The sequence below is a fragment of the Chinchilla lanigera genome, unplaced genomic scaffold (genome assembly GCF_000276665.1).
Source record: "Chinchilla lanigera isolate Chin_1 unplaced genomic scaffold, ChiLan1.0 scaffold00077, whole genome shotgun sequence".
NCBI lineage: Eukaryota > Metazoa > Chordata > Mammalia > Rodentia > Chinchillidae > Chinchilla > Chinchilla lanigera.
In genome coordinates this window covers 3,522,104-3,540,942 of record NW_004955478.1, presented here as the reverse complement: position 1 = coordinate 3,540,942, position 18,839 = coordinate 3,522,104, and the positions used below count along the sequence as shown (strand labels likewise).

Genomic DNA, 18,839 nt, shown 5'->3' with positions numbered 1-18,839 from the left:
GCTGTCCTCTGTCTTGCTAGCCTTTCCACAGTTTCCGGTCTTCCCATCACTTCCTCCCAATTCCCAGAGATTCACCTCTTTCCTTCTCTTCACCAAGGTGTTGTCTTCCAGGCCTCTCAGCTTTAGGTCCTGGAGAGGCCACACTTTGCCACTGATCTGCGCTGCACTGTCTTCCAGGAGTCTTCACTCACCTGATGGGACTCAGAACATGCAGTTCTCTCTCCTAGGGGCAAAGGGAAAACGCATGTTGTCTTCCGGGAGATGTCGTATAAGATGGGCTGTTTCCCAGCCTCTTTATTACTCCCACGCATGGGAGGGACGTCACATCCGCACAGAAGAGAGGCTCACTAGAGTTTGAGCAGTGGAATTCCACAACTTTGGCTGCAAACTTTTTCTTTACATCTTACTCAAAAGCTATGTGTTTTTGTCCAATATTTTATCCTTTGTGGAGATATAATAAAAACTACTTCAAGTGAAAAATTCTAACAAAACTATGGCTTAGGAAAAGACATTTTTTATTTTCTTTTTTCCTGTAACAGCCTACAATGAAGGTATAGGGATGAACTGCTCAACCCATCCTTGAGTTATGTTTTTTTTTTTTAATCACTGGGCCTATGGTGGGGTTCTACCACTTGCCATCACAGCTGCATGTCAGAGACCAGAATGGAAAAAGGAAGAAGAAAAATGCAGATCAATTTCTTTTAAAGGCAAGGCTTGATCGGTACCATCACTCATATCCAATTAGTAACTTTGTCTTACCGTTACTGGTCACTAAGTTCACACGCCAGGTTTGGTTGTTTAGTGCTGACCAGAAGGAAGGAGGCTATTTATTTTGGTAAAATAGGAAAAATAATTTATTCTAAGCTAACTGTGAGGAAATGCAGGGGCCCATTTGCCTCAAATCACCACCTCCTTGAGTATAGGTGTGTAAGGGTCTTTATGGTAAGGAAGAGAGGGGAGGAAAGCACAGAGAGATAATGCAGGCTGTCTATCATTTCCAGCCATTTTCAATTATTTTCCCCTTTCTTCTGGAAAGAAAACTGGAATCTGGGTCTTCTGGGGCCAGAATATGCACATTCTGTCTCTTTATCTGGGATGAGGTGGGGGGCGGAGCTCTTTATACCCCAGGCCTGAGAAAGTGCGGAGAAACCACTAGTCTCTGAAGAAGAAATGGTTTAACTTTTTTTTTTTTTTTTGGTTTTTCTCCAGTACCGGGAACCGAACTCACGACCTTGTGCTTGCCAGGCAGGCGCTTTTGCCGCTGAGCTAAATCCCCTGCCCCACATTTTAAGTATTTGACTTTCCCTTCTTTTTATACACTTTTTCTTAAATTAAAAACATTCTATTTCACTTTTTTTCAATTTGTTGTTTCTTTTCCTTCTCCTTATTTTTATTAAATTTGGAATCAACTAATACAGCAACAAAAAGCAATGAATTCTTTCAATTCTTAAAAATTAAAGTATTATTCTAATTTGTCACAGAATACTAAAAATCTAAGAAACTAAAACACAATCTAGTATGTTATATATGACAATGTAGCATGAATCAAATTGTAGAATGTTCTGTCTACACAATTAGAAATGCTATAAACAACTTAATTGTATAACCACTAGATTTTATTACTCTTATAACTGTCCATTGATATGTAATATTTTAAATCTACAGCAACCTTGTTCTGAATATACATATAAGAAAATGAGAATGGTTACTAAGAAAATGAGAATTTTAAAGAAAAGTAGCCTACACTATCACTATATTTTAAAATTGTAATTATCAAATCTAAGATACCATATTTACGAACATATCAAAAACACAGAATTCGGCCGGGGATAGAGCTTAGCGGTATAAGCGCTGGCCTGGCAAGTGCAAGGTCCTGAGTTTGATTCCTGGTACCAAAAAGCGAAACAAAAAAACCTCAAAAACATAGAATTTAAATGTGGTAGTTTCCGTCACAGTTTTTATATCGAAATTGCCAAAGATCAAATCATACCTTATGGCTTCTTTGCCTATAAATTCTGAAGAAATAGGCTCAATAATTTCACTAAAACTAATATTCCCATTAACATTGCCCTCTGATAACTCTTTATAATTTCTTTTGCTTTTTGACCAATATGATGGTTTTAGAAAATATAAAGATGATCTCCGTAAGCCAAATTCCCCTGAAAAATAAAAATTAAACACTGAGTTAGACAAGTTATTTCTGGAAAGAATTTTTAATCATAAGGACAGGAAATGAATTGTTAATTTATTTGATTTTAAAAGCAAAATGAGTTAAAGACAGGACTAGAATGTACACAAAGGTAATGAAGAACTCCTGGGGAAAAGGAAGGAACTGGTAGGTATTCAGTATTACTGCTGAGAGTTGGTTTACATGCATGAAAGAAGATAAAGAGGAAGTAATCTAGGAGATTACTTCACAGCAATCTTCATAGTAACCTTATTTTACCTAAGCGGGGAAAACAATAAAGACTTTAAAAAAGATTTAAATAGGGAAGGAGTTAAGTTCAGCTAGGGATATGCAGTTCAGAAATAAACTACTCTCTCTACACAGTCTCCCTAGGTTCACCTGTTGAAAACCCAAGGTATCAAATATATTTATTCAAAATCAAATTAAAAGTTTTAACAATCAATATAACTTAAGATACACTAGAGAATAAAAAATTTAACTCTATATTTGACTGTATGTGGGGCAAAATAACTAAACATCTTTAAAATAAAATCCAGTAACCAATGATGTACCTGGAATGACCTGATCGAGATAGATAGCCAGAAGGACATAGAATATACTATTCAATGTCAGCATCACAATAGTAATAATTAGAGGATATGGACCTCCAGTCAAGTTAGAAAACAAAGCCCCTTCATTGAAATCTTCTAAATACATGACCTGAAAAATAGGAACATCAGTTTTATTATATAATAATGCTAAGAAAGCAAAAGTTTTTGTGTTATTTATTATATCTTATATAAATAAAATGGGCCTGTCAACAGGCTAAATAAATTAACAGCAATTTATCAGAAAAATAAGATGTCACCAAATAAAAATTTATCACGAAAATTCATTTCAGTCATGTTTTTAATGCTAAAATTTTAAAATTTGCTACATTAGCTCTTGGGGCATTTAGTCCTAATGCAATGAGGATCAAATGGAATAAAAGTACAGTGTGATGTTAATAGTCACTAAAGCAAACAGAAAGATCACTGTCTAAATGGAAGGCAAATAAACATGAGAGGATAAAACCGTGTCAGTATCTGAACAATGAAAAGGAACTGCAGTAAACAAATGCAGTTATTAAAGTGCTCTTCATAGACATATGTGACAAGGAGAAACAGAAAAAGACTACTCAAGGTTGAAGCCTCATTCAGGTCTTTCCTTGCCGTTATGTTAATAAAATTTATACTCTCAATTTCAGTCCTGTTTTCTGTGAAATTAGAGATGAATTAAGTGATATTGAAAGGCCCTGCCACTCAGAACAGAAACACAGGTATGAAACTGTAATTCTATCTTCTTAAGAAAAGGAGGATACAGTGGACTCTCAAAATGAGTAGTAATAGCTCCGAGGTTTCAACAAATTGAAATTTTTATCCTTGTTGTTTGTTTTGTTTTGAAATATGGACTTGCTATACTTTATAGTGCAGTCTAGTTTTGAACGTGTTATGTAACTAGACTGGCCTGGAACTTACACTCCTCGTGCTCAGTCTCCCAAGTGTTGAGATCACAGTCGTGTGCCACTACTCTTGGCATAATTAAAACTTAACTTAGTATCTATAGTATCTATCTTAATTTAGTCTCACAAACCAGAATATTCTAGTCAATTAACATTACTATTCTCTTATACAGTATTAAGAAATTACATTTTTTTCTTTGTACCTTAAACAAATATATGTTCTAGTATATAAAGCAGCTGTTCGTACCATTTCTTTCACTTAAAACCTGACTATACCTGTAAGGGAAATAAAATCAAATTTATAAATCTAAATATTACTCAGGTAAAGGACAATTCCATGAAGTGTAGACCAATAAAATCTACGAGGTCTATTTATTTCACTACTGCATTCATGACAAATTTGTTCTACTCCATGCACACTTTTGTTTCTTCTTAAATTTATAAGTGGTAGCAACAGAGCAATCTAGACTACTTGGCACTGAAACTAACCACTTCAAACAAACTGAGTCATTACACCAAAACAGACTACTTGAAAAATACTACAACAAGAAGTATTTTTTGAAGAACTTAAAACATTTAACTGACAACGTAACTCAGGCTAGTCTCTGAAAACTTAAAATTAGAGAAATATAAATAAAAGTAGACATTAAATGTACTCTAGTATGCAAACATCTTTTCTTTCTCATAATAAAATTTAATTTTTTAAACAAATCAAAAGTCATACTCATGGTAGTCTAAGACGCAGCACAGAACTTAAGAGAAAAAAATTTGATGAATGCAAAATTAACATATTACCTACCTGTGCAATACCAATCAAAAAAGTACACTGACAAAAAGGACTTAAAAGCCACACTAGTGATTTGGGAAAACTTTCCATGAGGACTATCAAAAGGCCAACAAATCCAAAAGCCACGGTGACAAAAAATTCAACTATTCCCACATGTTTTGATTTTTTAAAAAGAGGTGTCAGCATTAAAGCAAAAAACACCTAAAACATAGAAATGTTAAGATTAATGCACTGTTTATATACACTGGCATGAAAAGAAATTAACTTCTGTTTGTGAAAAAATATGCTGTTGTCATTGGCAAAGACAATTATTAAAATACAATTATAAGTTCTAACCGACACGGTAAGATATAATTTCTAAATGACATGATGAAATATTTGCAGACAAATAGCAATACACATTTTAAAAATTTGAACTGACAAGTATTAAAGACTGCGTTTTATCTGTATCATAGGCCAATGTGATCACACTTATACTACAGAAACCACAGAGCCTCATGTTTCTGCACTTAGATGTGTAAAATACGTGAACAAAACAATACATCAACAAGCTTTTAAATACAGCACCTATCTTTTAACCTTGATTGTTAATATGATGTAAAATTAGGCAAATACAAACGGAAGTATGAGTTACAGTATTTGTAACATCATTTTAAACAGCTGAGGTGACAGTCAAAACACTGAATAACTGGCACAGATGCGTGCATAAACGAATCAGAATGGAAGCTGGAACCACTTACAACAAAGGCTGGTCACCACAGCCAGCCAATATGCCATGTAAGTATCAAGACTACTAAAGGCCAATACTTACAAAAACATTTTTAAAAATAATAATCTATTGCGTAAGCTAACTTTGAACAGTCAAGATTTTATGAAGATAGGGAAAATGTCAAGCACTGAATAATTTTCATTACAAACATGTTTATATAACAATAAAGAGACTCACCCACACTTGAAATACTGTATAATATATAAAAACAAGATAAATTTAAACTTTGACTATTTTTAAATTTTTAAAAATACGGACGTACAAAGATGTAACATCATTCATTATTAAGTAATTTATCAGTAACTTAGTAACAATATAGCTTTCATGGAAAACTGCGTGTAACTCAATCAAAGAAAAAGATTTTGTTAGGTTCTTGAATATTCTGACATTTCTTTATTCTTATTTCAAGTTAAAATACTCACAGATGATAATCCATATAGGAAAAAAAGTAAAAATATCACAAAACTGCTACTTTTGGGGAATAATGAAGAAGCTGTTGCAATGACTGCCATAAGAAGGGACATAAGAAAAATCAAACTTGCATACAGAAGAACCCAGGAAAGCCTAAAATGAAACAGCAAATACATGTATGGTCAAATGCATGGGCTTTAATAGTTCAAAAATCATTCTAAAAAAAGCTCAAATTTCTTTTACACATTATTTCCATGCATATTCACGTACTGCGAATTAATACTCATAAGTAACATACAGTATTGGTTAAGTTATAGATAAAAGTATAATCTGATATAAAGATAAAATGGTTGGTTTCAAAGAGACAAAAGGTTTAAAACTAGCAATTCACAATTGATTTAAATCTAACAGTCTCAAATATTCAATAGTCTACAACACCACTGATTTTCTTAGAAGAATTAGTGAGGTAAGTGATTTTCTTTATGGAGTGTATCATAATTAAACCTCGGATATCTTTTATTATTATAAACAATAAAAGCTGTTTATCAATCAATGGCATAATTACTACATTTACACAATGTGAGATCAACAAGATCAACAGTGGGGTCACCATTTTTACTCGAAATTTCTCTTCAAATCAGAGCTCAACAGAATTGTTACGGAATTTGATTGCATTTTATTTTTATTGTTTCCAGTTAGCAGATTATGAGTTAATGTATATCAAAAACAAAAACACTGAATTAGGACTAAAAAGCACTTATATTAAGGGAACTGAATCCGCCTTTTACAGGTGCAAACTGAGGCACCTGAGAAACTGATCTGTTTCAAGTCACCGTTTCCACACAAAACACTTTTAAAGACCCGAAGTACCTTAAAAACCAATCACTTCTGCAATAACATAAAAGACAAGTGAACAAAGAAAATGTTATATACAATAACCGCATTATGTAAAATCATTAGTTATAAAATTATAATTAATTCTTACATTAATCTAAGTGGAATAAATTTGGTAAGACAGACTACATAATAGCAACTTACACACACAGTATTAACCTTCCCCTCAGATGAGCTTGCAATGAAGTTTCTTATTACATAGTGGTAAGAGTATGGGAAATACACTTGAAATTATTTATAAATATGTACACCTTTATAAATAATCATTGCATAAAAATGGAGATACAATAAAGCTCACTAGTGGAAACTTTTTTCATTTGTTCCTCTATAAATAATTCACATAATCTTCTTCTTAATTCACGCAAATAACTAGTTTTCTAGGGGAGAAAGAAAGTCCACATAATACTTTTACATAGGCTTTACTCATTTTAACCAAATTTTTAGTATTATACATATGCTATGATACTGGAACAGAACCAAACAGGTAATTTCTACCTTCCCACAATCTCATCTCTTCTGCATAATAAAATATACAGCAAAATACATGAAGTGTATCTCATGGTTTCAAAGTGTGAAGTAAAATTTAAATACATTGTCAAGTTACGTTTTCCACATTCTTCATGTTAAATCATGCCAATCAACTGCAAAAGCTTGCTCATTTGTCTCCAGGTCTACCTTAAAAAATTATCATTTTGAACCTCTGTATGACACTTAATCCACCTGTGAATTATACTAAATAAGAACTTTTAATAACATACCAAAAGGCAGTGTCATGAAGTCCCATTATCTTTAAAAATTCCTTTAACTTTTTTTCTTTTTCTGCTACAATATGAATGGCCAAAAAGTATCCAAAAGGCGAAAATGCTATAACCATGTATATTAAAATCACTCCTCGGGGAAAAGTATCTATTTCTATAACAGCAGTTTCTCCCATAATAACAGCTTTAGTTGACTCCAGCTCCTTCCAAAGAGAAATATTTGTCTTCAACTATAATTAGAAAATATAAATACATTCAATAAGCTAAGTTCTGAACACACCTAATAAAAATGTAACAATTATTCAATAACCTTATACAAATAAATTTATTTAATAACCTTATACAAATAAAAGCCTCAAATGCTGTACACTTAAAGTGAGTGACTGTAATAGTCCTGGTATAATGTAGAGTATTCCTTTTAATTCATTCTCCAAGTATACATACAGTTTAAAGTCTGAAGTAGGTGAGCGCAGGAATTTCAATTAAATAAGCAATGACATACATCTTAATAAAAACATGTATCTTTAAAACTGAACACCTTGGAAATTACTAGTGTCATTGCTCCTGTGACTATTTTTAAAACTTTCCCTTAAATGACACGCCTCATGTTTTCAAATCTGCACATGAAAACTAGATGTGGCAGAGAATGGCAGTAATCCCAGTACTCAGGAGGCTGAGGCAAGAGGATCACCACAAATTCCAGGCCAGCCTGGAGTACCTAGTGAGTGCAAGGCCAGCCTGAACTACATACCAAAGTCCTGCCTCCAAGAAACATAATAAAATTAAAATCAAATCCAATCAGATCTGCACATGAACTGAGTGTGGTGGTGTACACTTGTAATCTCACCACTTAGGAGGCTGAAGCAGCACTTGAGAGGCTGAAACAAGAATATGGTGAGTCTGAGGCCAGCCAGCCTCATAAAAACAAAAATAAATAAACTCTACACTTGCAGCATATATGGACAGAGTAATAAAATTATGACATATGATGCTTCTACCATTCAAGGGAACTCCTAAACTGAGATCTGTCATGCCTATTCACCCAGTGTGGCCCAGGATGTGGACGGCTAAAGTCTTTGGCCAAAACCCAAGTGCTACAATTATAACTGTGTAATACATGCTGTATTTCCAATCTTCACTTTCCATTTTGTTAATATGGGACTGGTATAGTATTACATTTCTTTAATACATCTATACCTTGTGGCAAGAGACTATGAGAATTCTACATATACCATCTCATTTGGTTCTTATAACCCTGCCAAGTGAAGTACTGTTGTAGTCATTTTACTACATAACATACTTACAACTGAGCTAGGTCTCCTGTTCAGATCATGAAGCTAGTACTATCACTACTCATACACTTTGAACATAAAGCATACATACACTTCATCAGTCTGCTGGACTAAAAATGTCTACAAGCTAATGGTCACCACTCTGAGCACCTCTTGTAATTACAGAGGCCAAAGGTAACTTGTATTAATCTCATGCTGTCTCAATAAATTTAGTATTAAAATATTTATACAAGTTTTTCTTCTCTGATGTTTATATTTTTTGGCAGACATTATTTTAAAAGAGAAGATAGCTGACATGCATTTTTAAAATTACAATATTTTATTAATTTCAGCTGTTAATTAGCTGTTAATTAGTGCTCAATTTCAACTGCAAAAGCAAAGAGAAAAAATACTCACAGATCTATAAGGAACATGGAAAGAAGAGATATGATTGATTACTTGTAACATTTCAAGTTCTAAGAGAATTTCACCTTACTGCTATCTAAACCATGTACAAAATGTTAAGATTTTTTAAAAAATAAATGAAATTTCATGGCTAGATTTGTGCAAAATGTGGAACATTAAATCAGGTCTAAGCATGTCTTTAGAATTTAATTTAAGCACAGATACAATGTATAGCACAAAGTATATTAAAGCACATACTTAGTGGACTTAAAAAGCCATAATATGAACTGCTACTTTGCCACTAGTAAAACTGAGTTTTGAAAAGTTACTTACTATCCCTATATTGCAATTTCATATTAAAATGATAAGATAATAATAGCAGCAATCCCACTGGGTTGTTAAACATTAAATGGGTTAATATTAGAACATAAACTTTAAAATGTTTATTAAACAAATACATGTTAAATAAAAAATATAACATCTATTGTGAAAAAGATAATAAACATATCACTTTCTTTAAACTAAGTTATTTGTATTCAAGGGGAAATGCCTAAAAGTATAAGTCTTTCATAAGTATTATTTAGGGTCAGTAAATATGGTAGATGGATATATACTATGCTTGAATCCTGCACGTAAAACTATCACATAACAGTGGACTACAAAAAGTATTAAATAATGACCAGGCATAGTAGCACATGGATGTAAATCCAACTGCTTGGGAGGCTAAAGTAGGAAGTTATCAAGTTCAAGCCCAGCCTGGGGAATTTAGTGAGATTCTGTTTTAAAATAAAAATATAAAGGGGGCTGAGGATGTAATTCAATGCAAAAGCTCTGAGTTCAATCCACAGTAGCGCTGAAGAAAAAGCAGTTACATTAAAATACAGCCTCGTTTTCCTTCTTTCTCGTATTTACCTGTATAATGGCAGCATCTATGGACGCCTGTAAAACGGTGAACCCTGAGGACCAGTAATGAGCAGCCTCACACGATTTGGAACAGTCGGCTACGAGAAGAAAACGTGAGACATGAAGACTTTGTACAACAGACGAGTGCTTTCTTCTAAAGATAACACGGAGGGTCGCCAGAGTAAAGGTCAATCACCTTCTACAGGGCCAAAGAAAACATGCTACTTCCCTTCAAAAAACAAGTACTATCTATAAGATTCCCAGTGATTTCTTTGAAATATTGAAATATAGCAGTTACCTGTTAGGATACTAAGCAGTAATGAATAAAAATGTAAAAAGAGAACTTAATTATAAAGTTATTTAAAACAAGTCACTGCTATTTTAAAGTAAGTCATGCTGTGGTGACTGTTTCAAAGAACCTCCAGACGCAAGGACAAGTCCAGAGTAAAAAAAAACAAAAAAAACACAAAAACAACAAAAACTAAGCAGAAGAATTTTGCATAAAAGCTTTTAGAAAACCAGTCGCAAATTCAGTATTTAGCATAGCATAGTGACTTTAACATTGGCTCAATAATATCTATGGTTGATAATATCTCTTCATAGTTACATAAGTAAAGATTGACTTCCATGTTTCCAGTGTAAAACTGGCAGCCCTCAAGGTCTGAAAGATTTGTACAACAGCGTAAGTGAAAACAATTATATGAAGAAACAAAAACCATAGATGTAGGAAGATATACAATTCAAGATACAAATCTGCTTTATTTACTACAATTGATACAACCATAAGTATATTAAAACTAAAATGGATGTTATATAAATAACTGTATAATACACACACATATACGTTTAGACACTACTTTAAACTTTGCATATGAATTTGGAGAAGCCAAGATATACATTTAATTGATTTCAGTAATTATTTAGGACTATTTACCTCTTGAATCCAAATAAATAGAAGACACTGGAATCTTATCAGGAAAAAAACGCAGTTCATAGGACATGAGGTCTTTGAAAACCACACCTACAAAGTTGCTGGACTTAGAATCACTGGATGCTAGCATTTCTTTTTCACTTGCATATTCTTCAGTAATTATGACTATAAATATAACAATATAGTCAGATCACAAAACAGTTTACATAACACAGTAGCAACTTTATGATTATATTTGATCAATAAAATTTTTGTAAGCACTTTTGTTTTACTGTAAGCAGCTTTGTTTTACTCCCTAACGTCTTAGAAAGTAGTTTTCTAAGAAAATACAGCCGGGATGCGAGGGTAATCTGGCTGCAACATCTGTCACCCCACTGACTGCCAGGGTTGGGTCTGCTATCTGGCTGCCTAGGAGGCCTCACAGAACTATGTGTGCCCTCCTGAAGCAGAGTGCTCAGTCGAAGAGGACAACCACCCAAACATAGAGGGACCATTTCCTTGGTCAAGAGTATAGGTGTAGTCGCACTCCCCTGTGAGAACCTCCAAACAACCTCTCAAGAAAATGCGGCTAAATAGTAAATGAAATACTTTAACTATACAGACCCCAAACTGTCACCTGATTACTAAATCACGTATTAGTCTAACGTATGTTATGAACGTGACAAAGCATAGCATAATAAGAAAAATCATCGAGAGATCACTATTTCTCAGAACCTCAATGAACTGCCCTAAAGTTTAATATCGAACAATTTTACTATCATCTCGATTCTTTAAAATCCACTACCAGCAGCAGGCTTACTTTCAGACACTCTTAAATTTAAAATCTTAGGCAGTAATGAGGTTCTCAAATCAGTAATACAGTTCATTCATCTACTGAAAAATGAAATTATGAACTCTGAGTTAAATGGATATTTTACTTTTAAATATGTTTTTATGAAGAAAATTCCTTAATCTTTCTCAGAAAATATGTGTTTTAGTAATTATGATGTAACTCTTCTTTGAATAAAATTTACCAGTTAAATCCAATATTGCTTATTACTTTCTTAGAGGATAAATGTCAAAAATACTGTAATTACCCTTTAATATTAGGTGAGACAATTTTTTAAATAATTTTTCAGTTTTATTTAGAAGTAAACTAAAAACATTACACAGTATGTGGTGAGATGAAAAGAATACAAATTGGTATCTAACGTCATAATTTATTAGCCGTGTGAGAACCGGTAAGTGATTTACCTCTCCAAACTTTAATGTTCTCATCCAGTTTCTTGCTAATCACACTGAGTTCAACTGGTAAGGACCAAGTAAGGCAACAAATATGGGAATGCTTGGTAAATTACAAAGTATTATCTAAATGTTTATTAATATGATCTTCCACACCTTTATATAGACATGGAACTATAAGACTGATCTAAATGAAGGTGATAGTTTAACATCTTGTCAGTCATGTTATCATGTATGTATGTATACCATGTATGCTATCATGTATGTATGTAGTTCTATTATTAAAAAGATAAAACTTTAAAAATATAAATATAGAGATATGAATTTGCTAAATTAATATACACTGACTTGCATTTTTTGGTTTATACTCTTTTCTCCTACCAATTACTGATGAATTTCATTTTCAACATTTCTGATTCATGCACAATTTTTATGGCTACCCATGTTATTCATGTTTAATATGACAGATCAACAAACATATGTCAAGATATAACTTTGATAAAAATATTAAATAGTATTAAGCTAAAAAGCTAATGTAATTAACATCATCCATTCAGTGACGCACTAATAATATAATGATATATACTAGAAGCTAATTACAACTCTCTTGAATGATGTAAAACAACATGTTAATCTTAGATTTTACAATTCAGCATTTCATTTCTTAGTCATGCATGTCTATCATTTTCTCTGGTTCTTCCTTTAGGTTTTCTCACAGCCTCTTAAAACTCACTGGAACTTCAATGCTTTAGCTACTTTCTAGTTCACTTCTTTATGTGAAATACACATGGAAAAGAAACCTAAGTGGAAAAGAAACCTAGGTATTTAGTCACAGTCATGGTCTCCAAAGTTAAGTACTTCCGTTTATACCACATGCCTCCATAAATAGGCATAGCAATCTGAAAAGACACTGCTTTATAATCTTTATCATACATTTCTAGCTTCTTTATTATAAGTCAGAGTCAACACGAAATATTCCTTCAAGTGTTTTATATGATACAAATAAACTGTTTTCTAAATAGTCCAAGAATCAATGAAAATATACATGCACTGCCAGGAATATAAATTAGGGTTTCACAAGGGAACATAAGGCAATACAATTATGATTTTAGTATTTTTGTACAACTATATACGGCTTGGAAAACATATATCTAGGTGTTAAGGATGTTAGTTACTCAGTAAAACAAGCCACCAATTACTGAAGGGGCCACATGTTATAGATACAATAAATATATAAGATCACAATACCATCAGAAAGGTAATCAGTAGATACTCTCTGCATGATGTTGCTTGTAATATTAGTCACTGGAGTATATCCAAGTACTAAGTCAGAGAGAATAGATTTATCCATTGGAGTAAGTTCTCTATCACGCACTTCTTCGTATTTCTTATTTGGATGCATCATGCTAATTAATATAAGCCAAAATAAAAAAAATAGTGGAAAAAGAATTTCCTATAATAAAAGAAACAAAAGGATTACAAAGTATGACAATGGCAGTAAAAAACATGATTTATATGCAAATAATGTAACACGAAGAAAACATATGAAAAAATTAGCTATTTTTCTTATGTACAAAAAGTAAAAGCAATTCTATCCAAAAGAATTACTGTTAAGTGTCTCACCAAACCCAATAGGCATATTAGATGACTTTTCCTCTATATTATTTTATGGAAATAATTTAAAAGTCAAGTCACATAATAAATTAAAGTGACACGAAAGGTAATCTTTAAACATCTTATATCACTGACAAAATAAATTTATTCATATTTTATTTAAAGTAACTTATCAAACATCCCTATAAGCACCAGCACAAAAAGTCTTATTTCATTCTGAATTATAAATTATGCTTTAATAATATCTAAGTTTATACTACTAAAACTATACTAAAATTCTATGGTCAGCTTTAGTATAAATGAACTATTATTTCATCTTGCAATTCACTTGTACACTGGTTTCAGGAGATAAACAACAATATACCCATCCTTTGAAAGTACTATTATCTTGTTAGCCAGAGTTCTTCCTTTTGCAAAAAGATAAAAGTAATGTACGTTGGGGAGCAAATCTATCACATATGGTAGTTTTAATTGTTCTTGGGCAAATCACTGTAGAGTCCATGAAATAGAAGTTCTATGTGAAAAACTTTATGAATGCTAAGAATTTCATCCCTAAGGTTCAAAATTAAGTACTGCTGTTAGAAAATTAACTAAATTTAATAATCATTATTCAAAGTGTTAACATTTAGAAGCATGAAGTAAGTTATTGTCCCGTAGCTAACACAACAAATAAAATAAGCTTCTACTTTCCAAGCAACTTAAAGAGCAGAGAAAATAAAATTATAACAAAAGAATGCATCCAGCAAAATCGTGGATATTTACAAATAGAACACATGAAAGCTAAACTGCAACAAGACATGAAGAGTATCTGAACTTACCTGAACGCTACTTTTTTTAGTCCTGCATTTAACTAGGTAATTCTTTAGTAGCAATGTTCGAGTCTGTCTCCAAATTCCCACCTCCCTAATTGCAGTGGCCATGTTTTCTTGATCACCCTATTAACAAGGAAAAAATAAATGAAACCAACCTTGAACCACAACATAAAAGCACACTTTCAGTGCCAAAAACGTGTTTTGGTCCCAGTTAGATGAAGTTACATATACTTCAAGGTGACTCTCTTACCTCGACAAAATCCATGCACCAGCAATTTGAGGAGTCTGAAAAGTAAGTAATAAGCTGGGTGTGGCCAGTACTCTGGGAGACTGAGGCAGGTTTGTGAGTCTGAACCCTGACTGGGGAATTCAGTGTCTCAGCAAGAACCTATCTCAAAATAAAAAAAGACCAAGGGTGTAGCTCAGTGTGAAAGCCCTGGACTCAGTTTAATTCTAGTACCACACAAATGAATGAATGAATGAATGATTTTTAAAAAGTAAATAGCTGAAACTAAGAGGATGAAGAACACCAGAACTCCAGAACTTGCAATAAATATCACAAAACCAGAAGGGTACTCACGACCTTTGCTTAGTCTTTTTTCTCCTTTGTTACCTCCCATACTGAATATATGACAAGTGAGGGACAAAGTCACAGAGAAAACACCAGCAAGTAACCTCTGGTTTTGGCAGGAGGAATGGGAAAAGTTAGTCTCTGCACTCTATACTGAAAGGGCAGCTTGGGAAGATTCAAAAAAGGTCCTGTTAAACCTTCTTCCAGAGCAATTAATGATGTCTTGTTTATATAAGCCTAATGAGGGCTACTGATACGCTAATACAACTCCATCAAAACAGGACTACCTGTTTGAAACTCCCTGTCTCCATCCAGATAGAAAAGCAAGCAACTTTTTAGAGGCAGTTTTTCATCAAGAAAGAAAGGAGGGCGGGGAGTGGCTTAAATGAGAATCCTTTTTCTATGCACAGAAGAAAAATTAGATAAAAAAATTTTGGTGGTACTGGGGGTTTAACCCAGGACCTACACAACTGAGTAACATTCCCTGCACATTTATTATTTTGAGACCGTCTTACTGAATTGATAAACTGCCCAGATTAGAATCAAACTTGCAATTTTTATGAACACTAAGATTACAGACCTCCACCACCAGGCCAAGCTCACCAAAAAAAATTTTTTTAATTAACAGTGAGATCACAGAAAAATTTTAGTTTCTTTTTACCTTTTTTCTATTTCTCATTATTACATATTACTTGTGTAATAAAAAATTGAAACCAAATAGACACATTGGACATGTTACACAGAAAATGAAAAACAGCAAAACAAAACCAGTCAGAATAGACTGATAACCATCTCTAGGCCAAAAAAAAAGAAAAGAAAAACCACACTCATTCAAACATGACTTGGTACAAAACAAACACTAACCAAGAGCAGCATGAACTTTCTCAAGTGTCTGCCAAAACACACTGATTTAGCAGATACACTAAATTATTCATTCACATGAGATGCTAAATGCTTAGTTTTTCTTTTTAGATAAGAGTCCTTATAGAGACAGTAAGCTCATGGATTCACAATGTTCTTACTGCCTTGAGAACTGTGCCCTAAACTCAAAGCTGAGTTTCCAAAACTCATGTGAAGTTCATGAAGGTGCTCATCCCTCATTCCACCAGCTAGCCGGAGATTTTTAAAACAAAACGAAACTCCCCTCTCATATACCACCCCAACACAGGTACAAAAGGTCACCGCTATGACCACCACCACAGTCCTGATCTACGTTGGATAAATTCTCTCCTGGAAGTATGGAAACTGAATTACACGAACAACAGCGTTTAAGAAAATATATCATTCTTTTTTATTTTGGTTTTTCTCCGTACCGGGAACCGAACCCACGACCTTGCGCTTGCCAGGCAGGCGCTTTTGCCGCTGAGCTAAATCCCCAGCCCGAAAATATATCATTCTGTTACTAAGTTTTCTCTGAATGAGGCACACTATGCTCAAAATTTGATTTCTCCTCCTTGGGGTATGTGAAGTGCCCTATTATCTTCCCAGTGTATTTTCAGTTCACTAAGCTGGCTGGACTCCGATTCCCACAACCAAAAACAGGTTAAGCAAGAGGAACCAAAATCAGACAACCCAGCAACCAACAGAATAATGCTGGAAGCAGCGTAGTATGATGTTTAAGAATGTAGCCTGTGGAGTCACACCAACTAAACATGAATTGTGTCTCTGCCATTTAATAGCTGTGAGACCTTGGACAAGTTATTTAACTACTGTGTGCCTAAATTTTGTCACCAATAAACTCGAGTACCCACAGGTCTTAGGGTTGTTAAAATAAGTCACAGAATTAATATGTGTAAAGCTCAACTGCTACATGGTAAATGGCAGTAGTTATACATGTGGATCACTACTGTATATAAAAGTAGTGTAATTAAAGAACTAATGGAGGGGCTAGGGATGTGGCTCAGTGGTAGAGTGCTTGCCTTGCATGCACAAGGCCCTGGGTTCGATCCCCAGAATCACAAAAAAAAAAAAAAAAAAGAAATAATAGCATTACATTCATGAAGAGAGAACAAGGCAACTAAGGAAAAAGCAAATAGGGAACATAGAAATGCAGTAACAAGAAATTTTAAAACTGAAGTAATTTTTAAACCTAATACATTCCTACCATTATAGTTCCTACATTTATTAAAAGTGGCACTTTTCTTAAAAGAGCCTATCCAAGTTGTTTTTATTAAAAAATTCATCACTTATCTAATGTTGCCATTATCTCTGTCAGTATTTTAACGTAACAATTCACAACACAGCTCTGAAGAGGCACTAAATATCTATCTGCAGAACTATCTCATCTTATTATGTAGCAGATGAAGTAACCTAGAAAATTTAAACTTATTTTTATATGTATAGACCTAATTTTTAAAACATGCTTATTTGTGTTAGAAATTAATTAAGGTTGGGGCTGGGGATTTAGCTCAGCGGCAAAGCGCCTGCCTGGCAAGCGCAAAGTCGTGAGTTCGGTTCCCGGTACCGGAGAAAAACCAAAAAAAAAAAAAAACAAAAACAAAACAAAAAAGAAATTAATTAAGGTTATAACCTGTGAAATAAAGACATTGAGTCATTCTGATGTTCAGAACCATCCTAGGAAGAGACGTATCAGTCACCATCTTAGCATCCTTGATAAATGAAAATACTCCTACCTCCAAAAGCTGACTAAAATCACTTCTGATCCACACAGGCAGGGGTGATTACCATTCCTTTGCTACCTGTACACACAGTACATACAATGTAATCACAGTTACCATGACTCCACTGAATTTCTTTGTACGTCATGGTCTTGAATCTGTACTGGGATCCTTAATGAAGACTGTCTTATTTATGTTTGCTCCTCTACCACCAATGGCAATATTATAACCAATATCATCTTACTGCGAATCCCTTTATCCAGGCTTCCAGAGACTCCTTACAGCTCCGCAAACTAAGAGGAGGACTTGGAAGCTAAATCTAGCCCACGCCTTATTTTGCACAATCCACGAATTAACAATGTTTCTACACTCTTCAATGGTTGGAGAAAACAGAGAATAACAACACCTGGGACAGGTACAAATTACATGAAACTCAAATTTCAGTGTCTATAAATAAAGCATTCTCTGAACCCAGGCATGTTTATTCATTTAAGGACTGTCTGACTCCCTTTGTGCTATGAAAGTTAAGTTATGCAGACAGGCACCATATGGTCGGCAAAACCTAACACATTACTATCTCACTGAAGGACTTACGCTGCAAACACTAGAGGCAAAAAACGTGTGACGCTGTCACTGACTTCAGAGAGAAAAACTGAAAAATATTCTAATTGCAGTTGAAGGAAGAGTTTGCAGAAGACTGAATCAAAAATTCTACGCAGGGAAAAAACCGTGAAAAAGCTAGACTCCCTAGAGAGTCTGACCTATGTAAAGAAAGATGCAGTATCTGCAACACCGCAGAAACTTGTTGCAAAGGTGTGTGACCTAGATGATACTGTAAAGGCAGGCAATGGAAAAGACTTACGAAGTACTACGTACGGGAAATCAACACCCCTTCTTGCTAACCCACAGAAAGCAGCCTCTCTTTCCTCTACTGCACTCTGACACCTCAAGGTGTTTAAATTCTGGCGATTACATTTCCCTAGCCCATTCATAGGCCCACCCCCAAACCTCCTGTCTGTTCAGGGCATCACTATGACCTTGCTTCCCAGTTCATTGAGAAATGGAAGCAGTAGATAGAAATTTCAGAAATCTCCCACTATTTTTTCTACCTATACACATCTGTGCCTAAAACAATGTACATTTCAATAATTCATCATTGCTCTCTCACTCAAGACTTTTCATTAGAACACTGAACCACAAAGCTCC

General features: G+C 33.9%; 1 protein-coding gene across 1 annotated transcript in view; it reads right to left on the bottom strand.

Annotated features, from left to right (window-relative positions):
- Abca5 (ATP-binding cassette, sub-family A (ABC1), member 5) overlaps nucleotides 1-14,567 on the bottom strand; it is a gene marked incomplete at its 5' end in the record, with an annotated part of 60,436 nt that extends 45,869 nt beyond the window's left edge. The window contains 9 exon segments of the mRNA XM_013503232.1: nucleotides 1,991-2,159; nucleotides 2,740-2,887; nucleotides 4,468-4,656; nucleotides 5,647-5,788; nucleotides 7,288-7,517; nucleotides 9,876-9,964; nucleotides 10,801-10,962; nucleotides 13,267-13,471; nucleotides 14,451-14,567. Coding sequence (XP_013358686.1) covers nucleotides 1,991-2,159; nucleotides 2,740-2,887; nucleotides 4,468-4,656; nucleotides 5,647-5,788; nucleotides 7,288-7,517; nucleotides 9,876-9,964; nucleotides 10,801-10,962; nucleotides 13,267-13,471; nucleotides 14,451-14,552 — 1,436 coding nt within the window.
- Nucleotides 14,568-18,839: the final 4,272 nt, after the last annotated feature.